This window comes from Dermacentor andersoni, chromosome 9 (genome assembly GCF_023375885.2).
Source record: "Dermacentor andersoni chromosome 9, qqDerAnde1_hic_scaffold, whole genome shotgun sequence".
NCBI lineage: Eukaryota > Metazoa > Arthropoda > Arachnida > Ixodida > Ixodidae > Dermacentor > Dermacentor andersoni.
Window position 1 is genome coordinate 26,137,450 of NC_092822.1, and position 18,813 is coordinate 26,156,262.

At 47.4% G+C, this 18,813-nt stretch overlaps 1 protein-coding gene and 1 non-coding gene across 2 annotated transcripts; both read left to right on the plus strand.

Annotated features, from left to right (window-relative positions):
* Nucleotides 1-3,174: 3,174 nt before the first annotated feature.
* TRNAA-AGC (transfer RNA alanine (anticodon AGC)) lies at nt 3,175-3,247 on the plus strand. The gene has a single exon. It is a non-coding gene; the product is annotated as a tRNA-Ala (tRNA).
* Nucleotides 3,248-10,972: 7,725 nt separating this feature from the next.
* LOC126527501 (probable glutamate receptor) lies at nt 10,973-17,060 on the plus strand. The gene is made up of 4 exons (XM_050175331.3): nt 10,973-11,077; nt 12,633-12,723; nt 14,910-15,077; nt 16,760-17,060. The coding sequence occupies exons 2-4, from the start codon at nt 12,676-12,678 to the stop codon at nt 16,970-16,972; spliced, it is 429 nt and encodes a 142-aa protein (XP_050031288.2). The 5' UTR covers nt 10,973-11,077; nt 12,633-12,675; the 3' UTR covers nt 16,973-17,060.
* The last annotated feature ends 1,753 nt before the right edge of the window (nt 17,061-18,813 follow it).

Genomic DNA, 18,813 nt, shown 5'->3' on the forward strand with positions numbered 1-18,813 from the left:
CTAAAGTTGAAACAAAAGGTTCAGTTCCAGCGCAAGCCAATGTTGTAAGGCTTGCTGAAATCAATCGTTGCACCCTTATGCGACGAGCAAGTGAGCTCAGTTGCAATGCGCTCTCACGTCTCAAGAGCGAGAGAGAGAGAGAGAGAGAGAGAGAGAGAGAGAGAGAGACAATGCACTTTAATGAAAACGATGGCTCAGTGGCCTATGCACGGGTGCGAGTCACTGGCGGGCATCATAAAACAAACAAAGGAATACAACAAGCAAAAGAAAAACAAAAGAAACAAACAAACATGATAGAGTGTATAAGCGCGACTGAACGAGGACGTCGAAAAAAAATATACACAGAGTCAGCGCTTCCTTTCAACTATAGGTTTTTATTTTCGCACGCATCGATAAATATATACCGTACGTGCGGAAACAAACGTGAGAGCAAAGAACATTCAGTGGTGCATTTCGACAAACTGTACACGTGTGCAAGGCATGGTGAACGCATATACTGCAATGGTTGCAAAGATAAACCGAGATACACTCATGGATCATGGATTCTAACCAACTAGCCCGCCAACGTGTTTTAACCGAAAACAAACAAAACACTACACGTTCATAACCTGCCGGCCAAGCCGGCCTCGCTCACGAACTCCTATAAAGAGTTGATAGTTCGCCGGGCGTCGAACTCAGGGGGTGGCGTGGTTCACGTCTCCAGTGAAGTAAAGCCGCATCCTTTGTGTTTGTCTCGAGAAAGAGATGGACACACTTGGCTCGGTGGTCACCACAGTACGCAGCTAGCTTCGTCGGTCATGTCGCGCCGTGATCGAAAGCCAGCGAAATGAGACGGTACTTTTCTCATACGATGTCTACACTCTTTGACATACGTGTGCGTTACCTGTGACTGCCATGCGAACTGCAGGCTATTTAACGAAATTCCTTTGGTGTGCCGATAGCTGTAACGCCCTCAGGAAAAAAACAAAACAATTCTTGTGCTCGCTAGCCAGAAGTCTGGAGTGTCATCGTAGCGCCTCAAAAACCACTTTACAACGCGGAAAGACGTCTGCAGGGTGAAGGCGCTGACTAGCCCCTAAAATTTTGACAAAGGCTGTACATCGTACTTTTTTTTGTGTCACGTGCATAAATTGCTTTACCATAAACCCAGAGTCCCACTGGCTCGGCACCGTGTTGTGACGCGACAGTCACTGCGATCATCATGACGAAGGTCAAGCTTCTGTGCTGCTACGTGGTGGGTTCTTATAGGCTATCGTTCCGGTGACTGCATATTCCGTTTGATCGGAACTTACGGATCTCATCAGCTGTGATCCACCCGTGTACTATAGCTTTGCCTTGACTTGAATGATCATTACATTACAAACCTTACTAGATAAGAATCCTCAAGCGTGAGCAGTTAGATCATCCTTGGACAACGTGCACGCGTGAGCATGTCCCGGATAGACCAGGAACGAGGCCCGCGATGACCATGCCCCGGATATAGGCCAGGAACAACACGGCACTCGGTTCACCTGGTTCACCTGCTTCACAACGTCGCGCGGATACCTGCAGGGAGGGATACACGGCACGCTCTACAAACGCGCGAGCATGTCCTAGGAAGGACAAGAACACGCGGCACACATGGTGGAGCCGCACGAACATGTCCCCGAAAGACCAGGAACAACGCGCGCGATAAAAAAAACGACGTCTACATAGGGGGGTGGTGTTGCAACCGCCCCACGTCGATCTCCCGATCATTGTTCTTCCACCGAGGCGCGCCGTTTCCGCTCCTCCTCCTCCTCCTCCTCCTCCCGTTCCTCCTCGGACAACTGCGTACGTACAAAACGTGGGTGCTCAGTATGCATCGCTATCACGCCCACTGAAAGCCAAGGGGAAAAAATATCAGCGGTACGTGGCCAGTACAAACAAAATAAAAACGTAGAGAGAACGGGGAGAAGGACGGTCGTTTACACCGGCTGCCGTTGGGCGTACATGCCCGCCTTTTTGCGATATCAGCGATGCCCCGCAAAACCGCGTGGGGCGGCGAGCGTGAATGTCGTGCGCTTCTGCGGCCAGCCTATAGTTATTATAATCTCGCGTTTATCTTGTGCAGTCTTCTACGTTCACTGAGTACGTGTGTGCGGCGCGAATGGCGAAATTCATATATACGCTGTCAAATATTGTTCACCCTTAAAAAGTGAAAAATGAGGCGTACGCGAATGCGTCCTCGACTTCGCCCCCTTTTCTGCCTGGATTAGAAGCTGCCTAAAGAAGAAGCGTAAATCGGTCCATAGCTCACGCCCTTACGTTCGAAAGGGTGTCAGGGTGTGAGATATAAACAGACATACACCCTTATTCACTTTTAAAGGTGTAAAAAATTAAGTGTCTCAGACCGCGCAAAGAATTAAAAATGAATATGGAACTCCGGTGTCTCACGTACCGAAACTACGATCCGTTAATGAGGCACGCCGTATTCGCGAACCCTGGAATAATTTTGACCACCTGGTGTCTATCGCACTATGTGGTGGCATTTCTCAACGTCATTTGCGCTGCTTCTCCTGCTCTAGCGTGACAGCGGGGCGACAACATTCTGCTCTGTCTCAATGACTCAACAAAGTCACAAGTGACGTAAGTCACTTGTGACTTACGTACGTTACGGTAAAGTACCGTACGCCCCGTACCATACAGTATCGTACAGTACCGTAAAGTACGATACGGTACGTTACCGTACCGTAAGTCACAAGTGAGTTACGTACGGTAGGGTAAAGTACCGTACAGCCGGTACCATACAGTATCGTACGCTACCGTAAAGTACGATACGGTACGTTACCGTACCCTATCGTTACGTACCGTAAGTAAGTCACAAGTGACTTACGTAACTTGTGACTTACGTACGGTATGGTAAAGTACCGTACGCCCCGTACCATACAGTATCGTACGGTACCGTAAAGTACGATACGGTACGTTATCGCACCGTACCGTAAGTGACGCGAGTCAGCTTTCGCGCAGTCTTCTCTTCCAAAGCTGCTCGACCAAAGGAGCCGGATTTCCCCGAGGTTGCGCAACTGAGCGCCGCTCACGTTGCGTCGTTTTCCACGTTCTGAAACGAGGTCGTACCTGAAAGCGTAGCGTTCTCTCACCCAGTTCGATCTCATTTACCGCTTAAAACGATATCCGAGTGATTCCTTCACGTCCGGGGGTGTAGCTCAGATGGTAGAGCGCTCGCTTAGCATGCGAGAGGTACTGGGATCGATACCCAGCACCTCCAACCTGACAATTTTTTTTTTTTTTGCAGCAACGAAACTGCGCCTTTTCTTTAAATATTGTTTTAAACAGTGATGACTGGAATGCTTACACGACAAATATTGGCCGGACGTTGACTGCCGGAATGTATATATTAGGACGAAAGTCGAGCATCTTTTTGCCATTCGAATGAAACAGTCCAAAGTAAATCAGGAAAAAGACGTGTATCGCAGACCATTCGCTGACTGCCTCAGGTGTAGCTCAGATGGCAGATGGCTCAGAAATTAGGTACGCGAAATTATTTAGCGGGCTTTGAAGAAAGTGGCACTTAGTGCACTCATTAAAACGTTAATCTTCAAAGTAACACTTTACGTTTGAATATATTGCGTCGAGCCATTAAAAGGGTACATGCCAGCTAATTAAATTTAAATTATGGGGTTTCACGTGGCAAATCCCCGATATGATTATGAGGCAAGCAATATAGGAGGGGACTCAAGGATTGATTTCGACCACATGGGGTTCCTTTAACGTGAATCCAGCGTACGATACACGAACTCTTTTGTTTTTTTTGTTTTTGTTTTTTCATTTCAACCCGATCAGAATTCGGCCGCCGCTGCCGGGATTCGATCCCGTGCCTTCGGGCTTAGCATCGCAATGCCAAAGCCACCATATGCCACCAGGGCGGGTGTAGCTAATACACGTGGCAACCGCCACACTCGGGTTTGAAAAAAAAATTGCACGAACATCCGGCATGTCGCGTTTACGTCCTTGACTTTTCATTGAGATCGCTTATCGTTTGTATAAAGGGCTTGTTTAAACGGCATGACTTTTCCAGTGAAATTTATGCATGTGTTTAATTGTTTCATCAACAAATGCGGGTGTAAGAATAGTTCTTTTCTTCCTTCTTTAAAAGATATGAACGAGTGTGAAATTATCCGAAATGAGGATGGACATAGGACAGGTTTTGTTTTGTGCTCGTTCGTAGCTTTCAAACATGTACCGACTCGCCCAACGACGTTAGACTGTAAGAATACTTTTTCTTTTATTCGAAAGTTTGCCCTGTGGCATAAAACGTTCTGTGCGTGCAAGTTGCGTATATACATGTACGGTTGGCTGTATCCGATGAAGTCTAGCAAGTATATACGGAGCGGACCATGGGTCCATAGGTGCTAGCCACGTGGGCAGCTTGGGTGTAGCTCCACTTTGGACAGGTAGTAGTGACACCTCGATGGATGCAGCCTGAGACTACTCCGCGGGAGGTGCGGTAGATCTGCAAGGGTGGCTCGGCGAGGGCGGACGGGACAGGTGCCCGATTTGCGGAAACGGAGCCGCTTTTATGTAATAGATGCATACAATGAAAATATCGCGGGTTTCCCTCCTTTGCCCGCTTGTGTCATAATCGCTCACAGTCGACTACATGCTTTGTTGATGGCATTACGAGTGACTAGCCTCTGAGGAGACTAGACTTCTGCATAGTTCTACTTTTCTTTTTCTTGCCTACCCTGCTTGGGCCCATTGAGCTCATGTAGCATGGAATAAATAAATAAATAAATAAATAAATAAATAAATAAATAAATAAATAAATAAATAAATAGTCACGTCAAGTTTAACCACACAACAATGTACAGCGACAGGGATAATACCGTCTCGTCAACGTAAGAACATTGTTTCGCAAGTATTCTTAGACGTCCTGTCGGCTTTGCGATATTACTCAGCGGAGCGGACTCCTCGCTGACAAGCTGAAATATATGTGTGTACCCGCTTATGCGGGTTCGAAATGATTTATTGCCACAACTCTTCGCAAAGGACATTGTCGCCTACTTCATTACGTTCATCGATACACAATGCTACGGAAGGTCGGATGCACGTGTGCAAACACGAAGACCAGATGAACGTCAGATTCGGCGCTATACGTCCGTGGGCGCTCGATGAAAAATGTCTCGCAGCTGCAACTGTGCTCACGGATGTATTTTAACTATGCCGACAGGTAGATGTATGCGTGTTCAGCAGTATTCAGTCATACGCGTACCTATGTACACAGTTTGGCCCAGCTTTCTGTATTTGTTGGATGTCCCGTGAAAAGCAGTAGGCTGAACAAGGTATTAAGAAAGCAGAAGGTATTAACCAAAAGAAAGGTATTAACAACAACAAAAAAAGATAGTTTATACTCTAAGTGTAGCAACACACTTGGTCACATGACGCGGCGTACGTGTTCAGCTCTTGTATTGGGATACAAGCGAACCTCCAGTTCCTCCAAATCAAGGCCCGAGGCGTGCCGCTTTATGGCCTTTGAGATTTGCGCGTGCCGGCACGCGCAACCCCCGGAGGCCATGGCCGCTGTGTGAATGTTAAAAACGCTGAAGAAGGGGTCTATGTTTGGCTTTCCGCGTAAAAGAATTATGCTTATGTTTTCCAGTATATTCAAATTGCAATCGGACGCTATCATGTCTGTAAGTTGTGTGTAAGTCATACTTTACGATTTTTCTGACGTATTTTACCTTGAGAAATTCAATTTGATTAATAACTTCCTCGCGCTACATGGAGGGCCTGCGTGGTTGGGTATGCGTAGTTAGAAATGGTTTTGCCGAAATGACGGTCGACGCAGGCGCCGGATTTTCTGCGACGCGGGACATTACTTACGTTGAAAACGTGCTGTGTTTCGTTTCTTACATGTTATCATCCCGGTGGAATTGTGCCGTGATTATGACTCAGTGTTCGTATCGTCTCTTGTCGAAATAAACTTTTTCTAAACACGCGGGACCCTTAACGCCTTCGCGTTAATAAATTAATGTCAGTGCGTGTTGTTCACGTAATCTGCGGCGGGTTTGACATCGTAGCAGTCGAATATAACCCTAAAGAAGCTTAAATTCTATGCATATAACACATCCTAATATGTATATATATCGCTAATTTTCGTCCATTCTACAGTCTCTCGCTACTGGTAACGCTGATGGGTGCATTGTTTCCCGTTAATTCTTGAGGCGGCTTCGGACAACGGTGCCGCTTCATAAACCGTGCACACTATTCACCAGCCTTTCAGTTTTGCGGTAGCCAAGCACCAGGTCGGAGGTCTGCTCGTCAGTGCTTCACCACAAGGCACCAGATTTGCGTGCAAAGCAAAGCGGCTGTCACATTAGGTGTGGCTGAACGCTATAGTGCAAGCAGGCGCCTGCGACACCCCCTATTGAAATCTCATCGAGCAAGAGAGCGTTAGGCCCTAGACGCATGTTCGCCTCGTGAAGCGGAGATCTATTAATTTGTAGCTAGTGGTAATCAAATCTCGTAGTACAAGGTGCCGCTAGAACGCAGCCTGCCACCCGAAATTCCTTGACGGGAATTATCGTAAATGTGCGAAGCTTGTTGCTCGTCGGTAAGGCTATTGCGTAATGCCGTCTGTTGTGCGCTGGTTTAGCGAGCGGCTTCGGCGCAGCGCTCGCTTTACTGCGCGGCGCCGCGCCTATCACGTGGCACCGCTTGCGCATGCGCAGCGCTGCCACCAGCTGCCTTCGAGGCTGACGACGCGCCGGCGCTACCTTGACGGTAAGAAGGCACAGGCGCCCCTAGGTGACCCCGCGACCCCGAATTGCCACTAAGTGTACTTTGGCACACTAGGGAGAATTATAACTAGCCCTAGCGCCGATATCTGACTCCTAAGAGGCGACCATACTCCCTACCCGAAATAAAGCCCGTTTTCTACTCTAAAGAGAGTTTTAATTCGTTCTAGAAAATTTACGAGAGCAATTTGGAACGTGAAACTTGCCTGATGCATTTCTCATGACGAATATTTTTATACACTAGGCACTCTCTAGCAACTCTAGGTATGGCTAAAGTGGTTCTTTTTAGGCTGACCGAAAAAAAAAAAGAAACCTCCGGATCCCGGAAGTTTCTTTCGGAGCCATATATAACGCTTCGCATTAAACCGTCGAACCTTAGTTAGGGCGAGGACATGACGTTGTTTTCCTTCGGGGCACGCAGCGCGAAGCCTCTTCGTCAACATCGATCGGCATGAGCAAGCAAACCACGCTCCATCCGGGCTCTGAGCCTGCCCCTTTTTCGTATGCGCAAACTTTGCCGAAGTCAAGTGTCTCTCCACTAGAATAGCGGCCGGTTTCATCGGGTTTCTCATAGGCCGCTTCGCAGTGACGCCAATCGGCCAGCAGCGAATGAGGCCGCGAGGACTCACACTGAAACCTCCAATAGGAAGAAGGCTCGATGGTATACGGAAGACAGGTTACGCAATCCCGTAACAGAAGAGACGTTGAGTGGGCAACTACTTCGCTATAGTAACGGGAGACAGCGGACACTGAATGGCGCAATATTTCTTGCTCCCAACGCATTGATAACGTTCCGCCCTCAATCGTTTCGATACCTAGCCAACAATGTCGAACAGCGATGGCCCAGTGCTGCGAATCACAGGAATGCACGTAAGTGATTGTGATTAGTGCTATACCTTATGCATTTATCCTTCTACACAAATTGCTGCCCACAGTTCATTCGCAGCCTAGTACTTAAGAACGGCTCTCTGTCTTTGCGCTTTGCCCGCGTGTCCAACCGTGCACCGTTAGTGCACGTGACTTCGATGCGGGAACCATCTTTTGCATCGTCATCCTGCATGCGACAAAACAAATCTCTCTTTTTTAATGCAGAGCGTTTAGGATCGTGCATGTCTGCACCGTACTCATCTGTACGCTTGTCTGTACAAGATGCTTCTTGTGTGAAATTAAGCCGACGGGATCGCCACTGTGCCCCGCGTGTAATGCACGTGAGGACATGGCGCACTTAATCTGATATTTCGACAATTTAACACTTGAAACGACCACCCTAATATCCTCCCTTGAATGTGACTCCAGGATCGCACCCTAAGTTGGAATATAGGTACTTGGACATTGGACTATGGACTAGTGCAGCCTGTGCGGTCCGCGCTAGGCAGAAGCTTTTACCTTTTCTGCGAGACACTGGTCTCAACGAGATAACTTTATTTATTTATGTTGCAGTTGGTGTCGTTTGTGCGCCTTTGTGTCAATTGTATGTGGGATGTCCTGTTTGCATCGTTTCATTTATCATCGCATTCACATAGACTAACCTGTTAAAGGCATGCCGCTAAAAGACATCGCGGGTTTTCAATAAATCTCTCTCTCTCTTTCTCTCTCTCTCTCTCTCTCTCTCGGTCTCTCTTGTGTATTGCATTAAAGTGCCATTTTTATTTGAGTTTAATACAGATGCTGTCACAAGCGGTTAAAACATGCAGGCGTTATTGACGTGGATTAGATAACAGGCATGTCTCGTTCATTTTTGTATGCAAGGGTATATGATGTAGCCTGCTGTTCCTAAAGGCAGATGTGTCAAAGGAGAATTTGCTGTATTTTTCATTGTGAAAGAACATCTTGACTGCACTTATCAATGTAGTTTTTTTCTTTTGTTCCTGTGCCTTGCTTATGGTCAGCAAGCACGCTTACGCGCCGTGGTGGCGTACCGACTTTGGCGTTATTTTTTTGGTTAGGCTGAGCAGCCGTGCGCATACATAGTAAGTTAACGAGTGTTATATAAGCATCATCGCGGGCACATTCATATAACTTTTGCACACATATGTATCCGCAAACACATCCGCTGAGATAGCGACCGACCTAACTGCCATCAGTCAGGCAGCTAGGTACCGGCGCAACTACCCCAAACCCGGGAATTAGGCAAATAAATCGTCGCTTTAAGATGTCGTATTGCCGTCCGAAAGGCGAAGCATCGATTGCGATAGCAAAGTAATAGACAGCTATACAAAGTAAGCATAGTAGCTTTATAGGGCGTACAAACTTGCAAACATTCCCTTATTAACTAAACTTAAAAGAAATTACGGGTTTTTACGTGCCATAACCACGATCTGATTATGAGGTACGCCGTAGTGGGGGAATGCGGAATAATTTCGACAACCAGGGGTTCTTTAACTTGCACCTAAATCTAAGAACACGGGTGTGGTTTCGAATTTCGCCCCCATCGAAATGCGGCCGCCACGGGCGGGATTCGATCGCGCGACCTCGTGCTTAGCAGCCCAACACCATAGGCACTAAGCAACCACGGCGGGTCTAACTAAATTAACAAGCATGGTGTCAGTGCGCACAGGCAAACACGAACACATTACGATCGGTGAGCGCTGACACTCACTCGCTGCCAAAACACTGGCTTGAGGAAGCGCGGCAGCAGCAGCGAGCGAAGTGACCTTCGTGCTGTTTATTGCTTCAAAGCAAACTGAGATGCCGTACGCACAGAGGTATGAGCCGTTGAAGCGCATGAGCTCTGCCCTCAACGTAAACCGCTTTCAACATACGGTGTACGTGGCCGCGGAGTACGCAGTACAGTGGCGCCCCCCTCTCCTTTTCTGATCCTGGAACCTAGCGCGGGATGGAAGACGGCACGCTTCCTTCTCACTTTCCTCCCTTGCGTGCGCGCGAGACTGAGACGCTTTCCTCTCGCACGCTTTCACTCGCACATACAGCATCCGGTGCGCGGCGATGGTATTATCGCCCCTGTACTTTATACGGAACATCACGCCGACGCCGACGACAAAAATGCGCCAGGAATGTCCATAGGATTGCTGTTACAATAAAACCTGCGTTAGACGTAATCAGTCACAAAAGTGATCAAGAAGCACCAGGTTGAGATCTATAATCATACTCGCGCGGTGCTTGATCGGAGCTGCCGATCGCTTCCGCTAATCTAAACACAGGAGCCAGGCTAAGCATTGGTGCATGTTTCCACTGTGCCAGTTGCGATTCGCCAATCCATCTGTGATCCTCTCGTCCAACTAGTTCGCTTCCGCTAATCTAAATACAGGAGCCAGGCTAAGCGTTGGTGTACGTTTCCATTGTGCCCGTTGTGATTCGCTAATCCATCTGTGATCCTCCCGTCCAACTAGTGCCACGCACAAGGGGATTAGAAGCGGACTGTGGTCAATCCTTTCTCCTGCGTTTCTTTCCTGAAAGGTTGACACGATCTGCGACTTTGGTTGCACTGCAAGGGATTGGTCAAACTGCGTGTAGGCTATTCACTGTCGTAACTGCTTGCAAGGTCAAGCAGTGCTGCTTGACCTGTCTGCAATTTTAGTGCAGTGGTAACATATATAGATTCAACAAAGAGAAAAAGAAGGTAATTATCTTAGCGCTACTATTGCATCTATCCTGACATACTGTGACCTTGGTCTTGAACGCAGTGGTCTGTACTGAAGCATTCCAGCAAAACAAAAACAAAAAACACACACACAATGAAACATTTGAGAACACGAATTCTGTTCACTTCTGAGTCAAACTTCTGAGTTGTTGATAAATTCGACTTCGCCTGCCATCTGCTAGCCGCCTGGTTAGCTCAGATGGTAGAGCGGCTGCCCCGGAAAGGCGGTGGTCCCTGGTTCTAGTCCCGGGCCCAGGACGAATATTTCTTCAACTGCGAAGCTTTTCTTTCGAGGAACCTGTATGGGTTTCCTTTGTAGCACTTAGCTACGTTTGGGTGGATGTCTCATTTTTCCTTTATACGAATTCTCTTACTGCTTGCACTTAGTTTCCGACGTATTGCTTCCATCAATACCGCATGTACTCGATCCCGAGCCCAGCCGTGCTTCAGCCTCAAACAATGTGACAAATATTTGAAAACGTCTGAAATTTCACATTTATTCGACGAATCGACCCATGGTACGAAGGGCGCATGTGAAGTAATACAACGTTTCGTTTTCTCCCACCCCTCTTTCCCGATACATGCCGCAACAGCATCTTCCTCATGCGGACTTCTATCCGAACGGTACCATTAGGACGTACCTCTACGTTACGTCCCTCGTACAACTCCTTTGGGATACAGCACGGAAGTTTAACGTCAGGTAACCTTTTCATGCATGCTATTTTGTCCCTAAAGAAAAAGAGAAATAGACATGATTGTCCCGTAACTACGGGCATTGAGTTCGAAAGTACGAGAAGTAACGCTCAAGCAGTTACGGATGTTCAAAACCTACAATGTTGTGTAGCAGTAGCACCGCTTTTTTGTTCATCTCAAGGACAGGAATGTTGGACTTGAAAAGCGAGCACCTGTAGAGAACCATGAGCTGAGAACATGCACTGCAACACTGGCTCTCGCCGCTGTCTGATCACACCATCCACCATTTAAAACTGCCATGTAGAAAATACTGTGTGAATCTAGCTGCCACATCAAGCATGCAGTGGCGCGTCGTTTCTGGCTGGGTCTGGGTGTCCAAACACTTGGGAAGTCTGAACTAGAAGTGGCCTTGAATATGGTAAAAGTTAGCATAGAAGTGAATACGTCGCAGAAATTGAACCTCACGGATTTGAAAATGCAGCGAGACCACACAGTAAGTTAAAACCAGGTGCGTCCAGAAATGGGCCGTTACCGTAACGAAGAAACCATTTTGGTAACATTTTCTTGGGACCAGCAATTTAGGGGTACGCTGCTAAAGAGTTGATCATCTCTTAGCCTAAGCTAAAGAGGATGAAGGCGAAGGTCGTGGGTTTGAGTGCCTTAATTTGCCCTAATTAACACCAAAGGCCGTGGGTCCGATTTCCAGCAGTCACGGTTCCGACTGCCACCAATCGTGGATGGGTTCAACTGCCATCAATTTTGGTGCCATAACGTCGGACGGTCAATTTTTGGAAACCGCTGGACATCCGATTTGTCAAAGCTTGAGACACTTAAGGCTTTCGCCTTAATAACAGTAACGTGTTTGTATAGCATGTATATAAAGAAGAGTGTATATTATAAATATGGATTGGGCGCCCAGCCAATGTATGTTTTTATAATTACCCTGATGAATAATAGAAACCAAGGGGCTCAATTCCTTAGTAACAACGTCAGTGCTCAATACTGTCAGCCACGGCATGAATCTGAAGGCGGTCGGATACGCCAGTGCTTGATGGTGAGTGCATCAAAGCGTTTGGCTCGTACCAGTACGTGCACGGGCCAGTACCAAATTAGGATAAGGTCAGCATGAGTCGCTTGGTTCGGAACTGACGCCGGTGAGTTAATTTTCATACCACTGCTACTTCTGGTAATCGATTGGTAAAGCGCCAATTGTCCACAGCACAAAACACTTAGTGCGGAGTTCCACGGTGCCGTGATCCATAGCCCTTCCTTTATTGACGGAGGTCAACTAGGGCCACGATTCGGTTTCGATTGGTGCTGCTCAAGATGGATCGTTACCAATTGGCCCAATTTGCAATCCTAATTCGAGTTGTTGATTATTAGGACTCGGGAGCGATATGTAGTGCGGAAGATCAGAGTGTGTCCAGGCGTGGCGCAAAGAGGGAGTTAACTAAATCTGGAATGTTCTACGTACGATTTCCGAGAAGCCGGTGGTACTTCATGTTCATCCGAGCAAGCACTTCTTTTGCGTAATTAGGTGCCACAAACACTTTGTCATGCAGTCAGAGGACTACCATTCCCCCGGTCAACGTATGGGGGATTCGGATGCAGAACGGCACCTGGACCGGCTTCCTCGGAGAACTTCAGAGAAACGTAAGTCTGCCTTCCGTCGTGTACGCCGAAATCAGTCTCTCGTTCACTCCTTAGCTCATTCGTTCGTTCGTTAGGTCAATCGTTCGGGCTGTTAGCTTATATTGACGATCATCGTCGACGGTTTCTGCATAATTTTAAGGCGAGAGCCTTAGATGGGTCGTGGGGCGAAGAATCCGATGCCCGGCGTTATGGCTCCAAAAATTGGTGCCATCAAAGAGTGTCGCCAAACCAACGACCAACGACGGCAGTCGAACTTACGACCTGTGGTGTTAGCTAAGGCGAAGTTAACTAAGATAAAGTCAATGAAAAGCACGCAAGCCCTCGACCTTTGGTGGGAGTCGAACCCACGACCTATGGTGTTAATTAGGTAGAAGTTAATTAAGACGTTTAATGAAGGTAGATATAATTAGAGCACTCGAACCCACGACTTTTGGTGGGAGAAAACAAGTAATAGGAACTATCAACGCATTGGAATGAGAATGTTAAGTAATTTACTTAATGACTCGTGAGCGCGCAGGCTTTCGCCTTCATCCTCTTTAGTGTATGCTAAAATCACTCAACTTTTTCTCGAGCTCGTAGCTCATTAGCGCCACCCACCGGCTCACAGCGGAGAGTACTCCAGTCGCGGCTCACACGTTGCAAGTCATCATGAATGTGATGCCACATGCTCTTGGTCAGTGATCGGCGATTGAAACGAACGTTGACTAGGTTGAGCTAGCAGGGCGTGGACACTATGTGTTCTTCGGTTAAGCTCTGTGCTTTGCAGCAGAGTTGTATTGTGGCGCCACGTGTGACATGCACTTGGCGAATGGACAGTGGTTGCCTCCGGATTTTGGGGGCGCCATTTCGTCTCCTCCCACATTTTAATTTTTTTATTGCGTAATTAAACATATGACACTTCCTAATGTGCTACGCACTCGAGAAAACCTTATGTAGAAACCATCGACGACGATTGCCAACGTAAGTGAATAGAACGAACGAACGAACGAACGAACGAACGAACGAACGAACGAACGAACGAACGAACGAACGAACGAACGAACGCACGAACGCACGAACGCCCGAACGCACGCACGAACGCACGAACGCACGCACGAACGCACGAACGCACGAACGCACGAACGAACGAACGCACGATCGCACGAACGCACGAACGCACGAACGCATGAACGAACGAACGAACGCATGAACGAACGAACGAACGAACGAACGAACGAACGAACGAACGAACGAACGAACGAACGAACGAACGAACGAACGAACGCACGGGTGTTATGCAACATAAGGGTATCGTTGCGCCATCTATTGCATATACTTGGTGAATCGCGACAGTTGCCTCCGAGATTTTTATGCACACCGATCCGTCTCTTCCCGCTTCTTTGTTTTGTTTTATTGCGTAATTAGACATATGACACGTAATGGGGGGGGGGGGGGGGTTCAGGCAATGTGAAATGAAGATGATGATACATACGGTTTTGTGGCGCAAGGGCTCGTAACGGCCACATAGCGCCAAGAAATAGTGCGGTATGTTGATCGTGTTGTAAATGAGAAAGGGTATATGCTACACGGCAATATGGTGGCCTAAAAACATTCGCTGTAACTTGTGTAAAAAGTTTATATATTAAAATTATGATAATGATATGTAACAATGTGATATAGACCAACGCATACGCAAAGTATATAACCTGCCATCGCAAACAAAATTCTGAGTAATTACGCATTTCGGAGGCAAACATGATATGCAAGAAGCTTCAAATATGATGCTTCCCATAAGCCGCGGAAGCTTAATGCCAATGGCATTGCGCTAATAAGCTAGAGGTCACGTGCTGGAAGCCGGCCGCGGCGGCCGCATTTCGATGGGGGTGAATTGCGGGAACGCTGGTCTACTTAGATAGGCGCACTTGAGAGAAACCCTAATGGTCTAAATTAATCCGCAGTTCTCCATTATGGCGTGCTACCCAATAATACCCCGTTAAGAGCACGTAAAATCCAAAACTTTATGTATTTAACTATAGGTGCTTCGCGAATGAACGCCAGCAATAAGTGTAGCTTGAAGTAATAAAGAACGGCGAAATAGTAAGAACCACTAATTTTGAACTGCTTCACTAATGTGCTCATTCCAGCAATTGCGAATGCATCTGGGAAGCTCCATTGGTAATCCGCTACGAATTCCTCGAAAAACCCAGGAAAGCGACGTGGCGTTCACACTGTTCACGCCCACTATCGAGCGGAACGTGCTGGCCGAGGCGAGCGACCCCGTCGGTTACGAGGAGCTGGTCATCCTGGGCGGCTTCAGCGAAGACGCGGCGCACCAGATTAGCATCACCGGCTCGTTCACAGTGTTCGGGATGGAGGTACGTAGACACATCCGGAGAAAAAAAAAAAAAGGACCGGTAGCGAAAAAGTCACGGGCTTGCAAGGCTCACGCACCGCAGTTACAGCGTAAGCTGGAGTAGCGGCTCCATGGGAGCTCCATTTTCGGAAGCGCGCACTAGAGGCGCACATGTCGCATGCCTTTGCGTTGGGACTTCGCGCGGAGGGTTTTGCGCCGTCTTCACGAGAACGAACCGAACTGTCCGCCCACCGTCGACGGCGAGCAGCGGCTTGTGCCGCTCTCTGTACAGCGGTCTGCTGAGCCCGACGCTGCCTGGTTGTAGCCGTGCGGGTAGCTCTACGATTCGCTTCTTAAGCAGTGGTCCGTACCTTGCGAGTAGGTGACATGTACCGAAGAGTAAACACAGGTATCGAGACCGTGCGGCGCACGTGTGGCACGTGGCAGATACGATGCAACTGCTACATGTCGTGACACCTGGTGGAGTGCACTCGCAATACAAGGTTTGCGCGTATCGACGCTACGCGGCGCGTATTTCGCATCACGTGACTCCTCGCGCGCTAGGACGCGCGTGTAGGGCATGTTTCCGCAGCAGCTAGCGAGCGCTGGCGCGCCGCATTCCAAGTGGACCACGTAGCCTTTTGAGTTCTGGAATGCGCGACAGGTACACTGAATCACTGCGAAGCACTCGGTCGTTTCTTCAGGGAATCAGTTGCATACGTTCGTAGTGGACGCTTGCACGTGCTTTCCGGACTTTTGAACGTGTTTGCAGTCGCCTTAAATTTCTGTAATATACCTTGTTTTTCTTAATTTGCTGAAGATTCTGCTCCCGTGTAATAAAGAATAACAAAAGCTCGCGTGGCGCAGTGGTAGAGTAGCTGATTCTCAGGCAGATGGGCCGGGTTTCTCTCCGGCTGCAACTGTATTTTTTTCTCATTCCTGGCGATAGCTGCTACGGACAACGGCGGTGGCGGCGGCGGAAAACATCGCCAGAACGAAATGGCTATTGGAATGAGTCCACAACTGCTTACTCTGTAGTAATAAAAGCTGCTGAACTTGGCGGATTCAAAGGTGGCATAAAGTACCATATAAATATTACGTAAACAGATGAATGACAAATGACTGGCAGGTTAAAAAGATGCCGATTAGAATACGATAAGTCAATTCAATGAACATTCATAAATGAAACACATGCAGAAGAAAATGCATGTGTTAATGTGCTCGATTTGACGAAGTTCTCGATTTAACGAATTAACATTGACATTGTTACTGCTAATGACAGTCACATGTTCCATGATGCATTAGCTAACATTGTATAATTGCGAGCTTTATTTGTACGAACTGTACTGACTGCCTTTTTTTCGTTCAATTATTTCTGTGTACACTATAATTACGAGCTTCATTTGTATGAATTAACTGTACTGACCACTTTTTGTTCAACTGTTTTTCTTTTTGTATAACAATGCACTCCCATCTGTATGCCTATTGGCCCTGAAGGTAAAATAAATAAATAAATAAATGAATAAATATATAAATAAATAAATAAATAAATAAATAAATAAATAAATAAATAAATAAATAAATAAATAATTAAATAAACTTCTCGTTTATATTCACTCCATTGAATCTAGGTTCAACTCCACGCCGTTTTCTTCTATTTCGGATATTTTACGTGCTGTTATACTCGCGTTCGCAACTCTCCAGGTTTGGTTGACGCTGCTTGGCTCTCTCGTCGTGATGGCTCTAGTCGCATCCCTGGCGCCGAATTCGGAGAACGAGTTCCTGTTCGACTTCAAGAACAACGTATTCCGACTATTCGCCATTCTATTTCTGGAATGCAAGTATACGTTCACACGTCTGTGCAAAAAAAGAGATGTGAAACGCGGAAACTATCTCGTCAGGCAGCTCGCAAACTGACTCGAATGGGAGTTCTTACCCTTGTTTGAAAACGGCCGGCGCAGAAAACACCTGCACAACAAAAGGAACGAAAAGAGCATCAAAAGTTACTTCCGTTGCACTGCCGCGAATGTGGCTGTACTATTAAAAAAAGAAAAGAGAAAGGAGGGGGGTTACTACAGTGGCCAAAGCTTCTTGATATGCATTAATATATAGAGGGGAGAGGCGCGAATTAAAACCCCGAATTACTATATACAACACAAGTGTCATGTACAGTGTTCACGGATTGAAACGCGTCAATTTAGACCTAACTAATGCGCATACTTTCATTTCCACCGGCTGCAGTTCGTGACACATTGACGTAATTTTGACGCGTACACTTAGATCGGAGTCACCTTTGGTGGCCAGATTCCTAGCGACATGACATAGTACTCTTGAGTACTTTGCACATATGCAGGGTTCTACTAAATGCTCCCTGTCGCGTTTCATTTCGTGAGCACTGGTACATTACAACACGTTTTTGACGAGTCATTTGTGCCATCGGCAAGTGCCAACTAAACGACACTTTCATGCGTTGTTAGATATACGTCATTCGATGTTACGTTTACATCACTTGGTGGTAAATTCAAGGACCCAATAGTACTGAGGAAAAGAAAAAAAAAGACTTCTTTTAACAAGTCTATTGTAAAACGAGTGATAGGGAAATCAAATACGTCCACGAAAGAGGAAGCTATTCAGCTTCAGTCCGACTTCGACGTCGTCTCCCCCTCCTTCGATGCAGCCAGCCCACGAACGCCTCGTCAGTCGTCGGCGCGCATTGTGATCGCCTTCTGGTGGCTGGCGATGCTGGTGCTGACCAACTTCTTCAGCGGCGAGATGAAGGCTGCCCTGACCGTGCGTCAGCCGAGCGGTCACCGCGTCGACTCGGCCGCCCAGCTGGCCGCCCGCGAAGATGTGGACGCGTACACCATGCGTGGCACCAGCTATCACCTGATTCTGGCCGTGAGTCCGTCATTTACAGGCAGTTTCGCTCGTCCTGCACCTCTCTCGCAGCCCGGCACGCCATTCGATCGTTACATTTTTTAACCCTATCAGTACGGAAAACAAGCTCAGCTCCTCGAGCATGTTCTAAACGAGACTAAACTCGTCCGGCGCTGTTTTTAGTGTTTCCTGCGGCCCTCCAGACGATTTTAGTTAGTCCGTCGCCACGTACTTGTTGTAAACCACACCAGGTGGCGAAAAAAAAAAGCCGGTTGAAGGTCTTTTTTTCTTTTTGTTTAAACTAGGTAGGACATTAGGCAGTGGCGCAACCCACCGCCCCGTTCCAAAGGGGACGCCGCTCATAACATCCATCCATCTAAGGCTGCAGATCAACATGGTGAGGCGCATCGCATAATAACGACTCACTTGTTCGAAATTGAGAGCGCGTATCTTGTAGCCGACGGTGAAGAAAAAAAAAAAATGTTACGAAACGCGTTCAAACGCGTCACAATAATCGTCACAAACGGTTATACCAATTAGAGGAGTGCACGTTTTACGGGGTACTACAGCGGGCGCTGTGTGGTAGTTTGCTCTCTTGTTTGTTTCGTTATTGAAGACGAGGTCTTCTTAGGCGACTTCACACGGGGTTGGCATATCTGGGATCTGTCTATATATCTGGCCTCCTCGTAAAAAAAAAAAAAAAATAAGCGACCATTTCGCGCCTTCATAGCGTTCTAGCGAGTCGCAACAGATACTAAAATGCAGGTCTATACGAGACGAGAAGCGAGAATCAGTCTTAGAGCATTTAAAATTACCAGTACGGGTCTAATTAGCGCGAATATAGAAAATTAACCTTATTGCACCATATAATGCACTATCTC

Excerpts from the sequence above, each read along its gene's own strand:
- LOC126527501 (XM_050175331.3), top strand. The coding sequence starts at position 12,676 with ATGCAGAACGGCACCTGGACCGGCTTCCTCGGAGAACTTCAGAGAAAC. Across the intron at positions 12,724-14,909 it reads TCGGAGAACTTCAGAGAAAC|GAAAGCGACGTGGCGTTCAC; the intron begins GTAAGTCTGCCT and ends CGAAAAACCCAG. Across the intron at positions 15,078-16,759 it reads TCACAGTGTTCGGGATGGAG|GTTTGGTTGACGCTGCTTGG; the intron begins GTACGTAGACAC and ends GCAACTCTCCAG.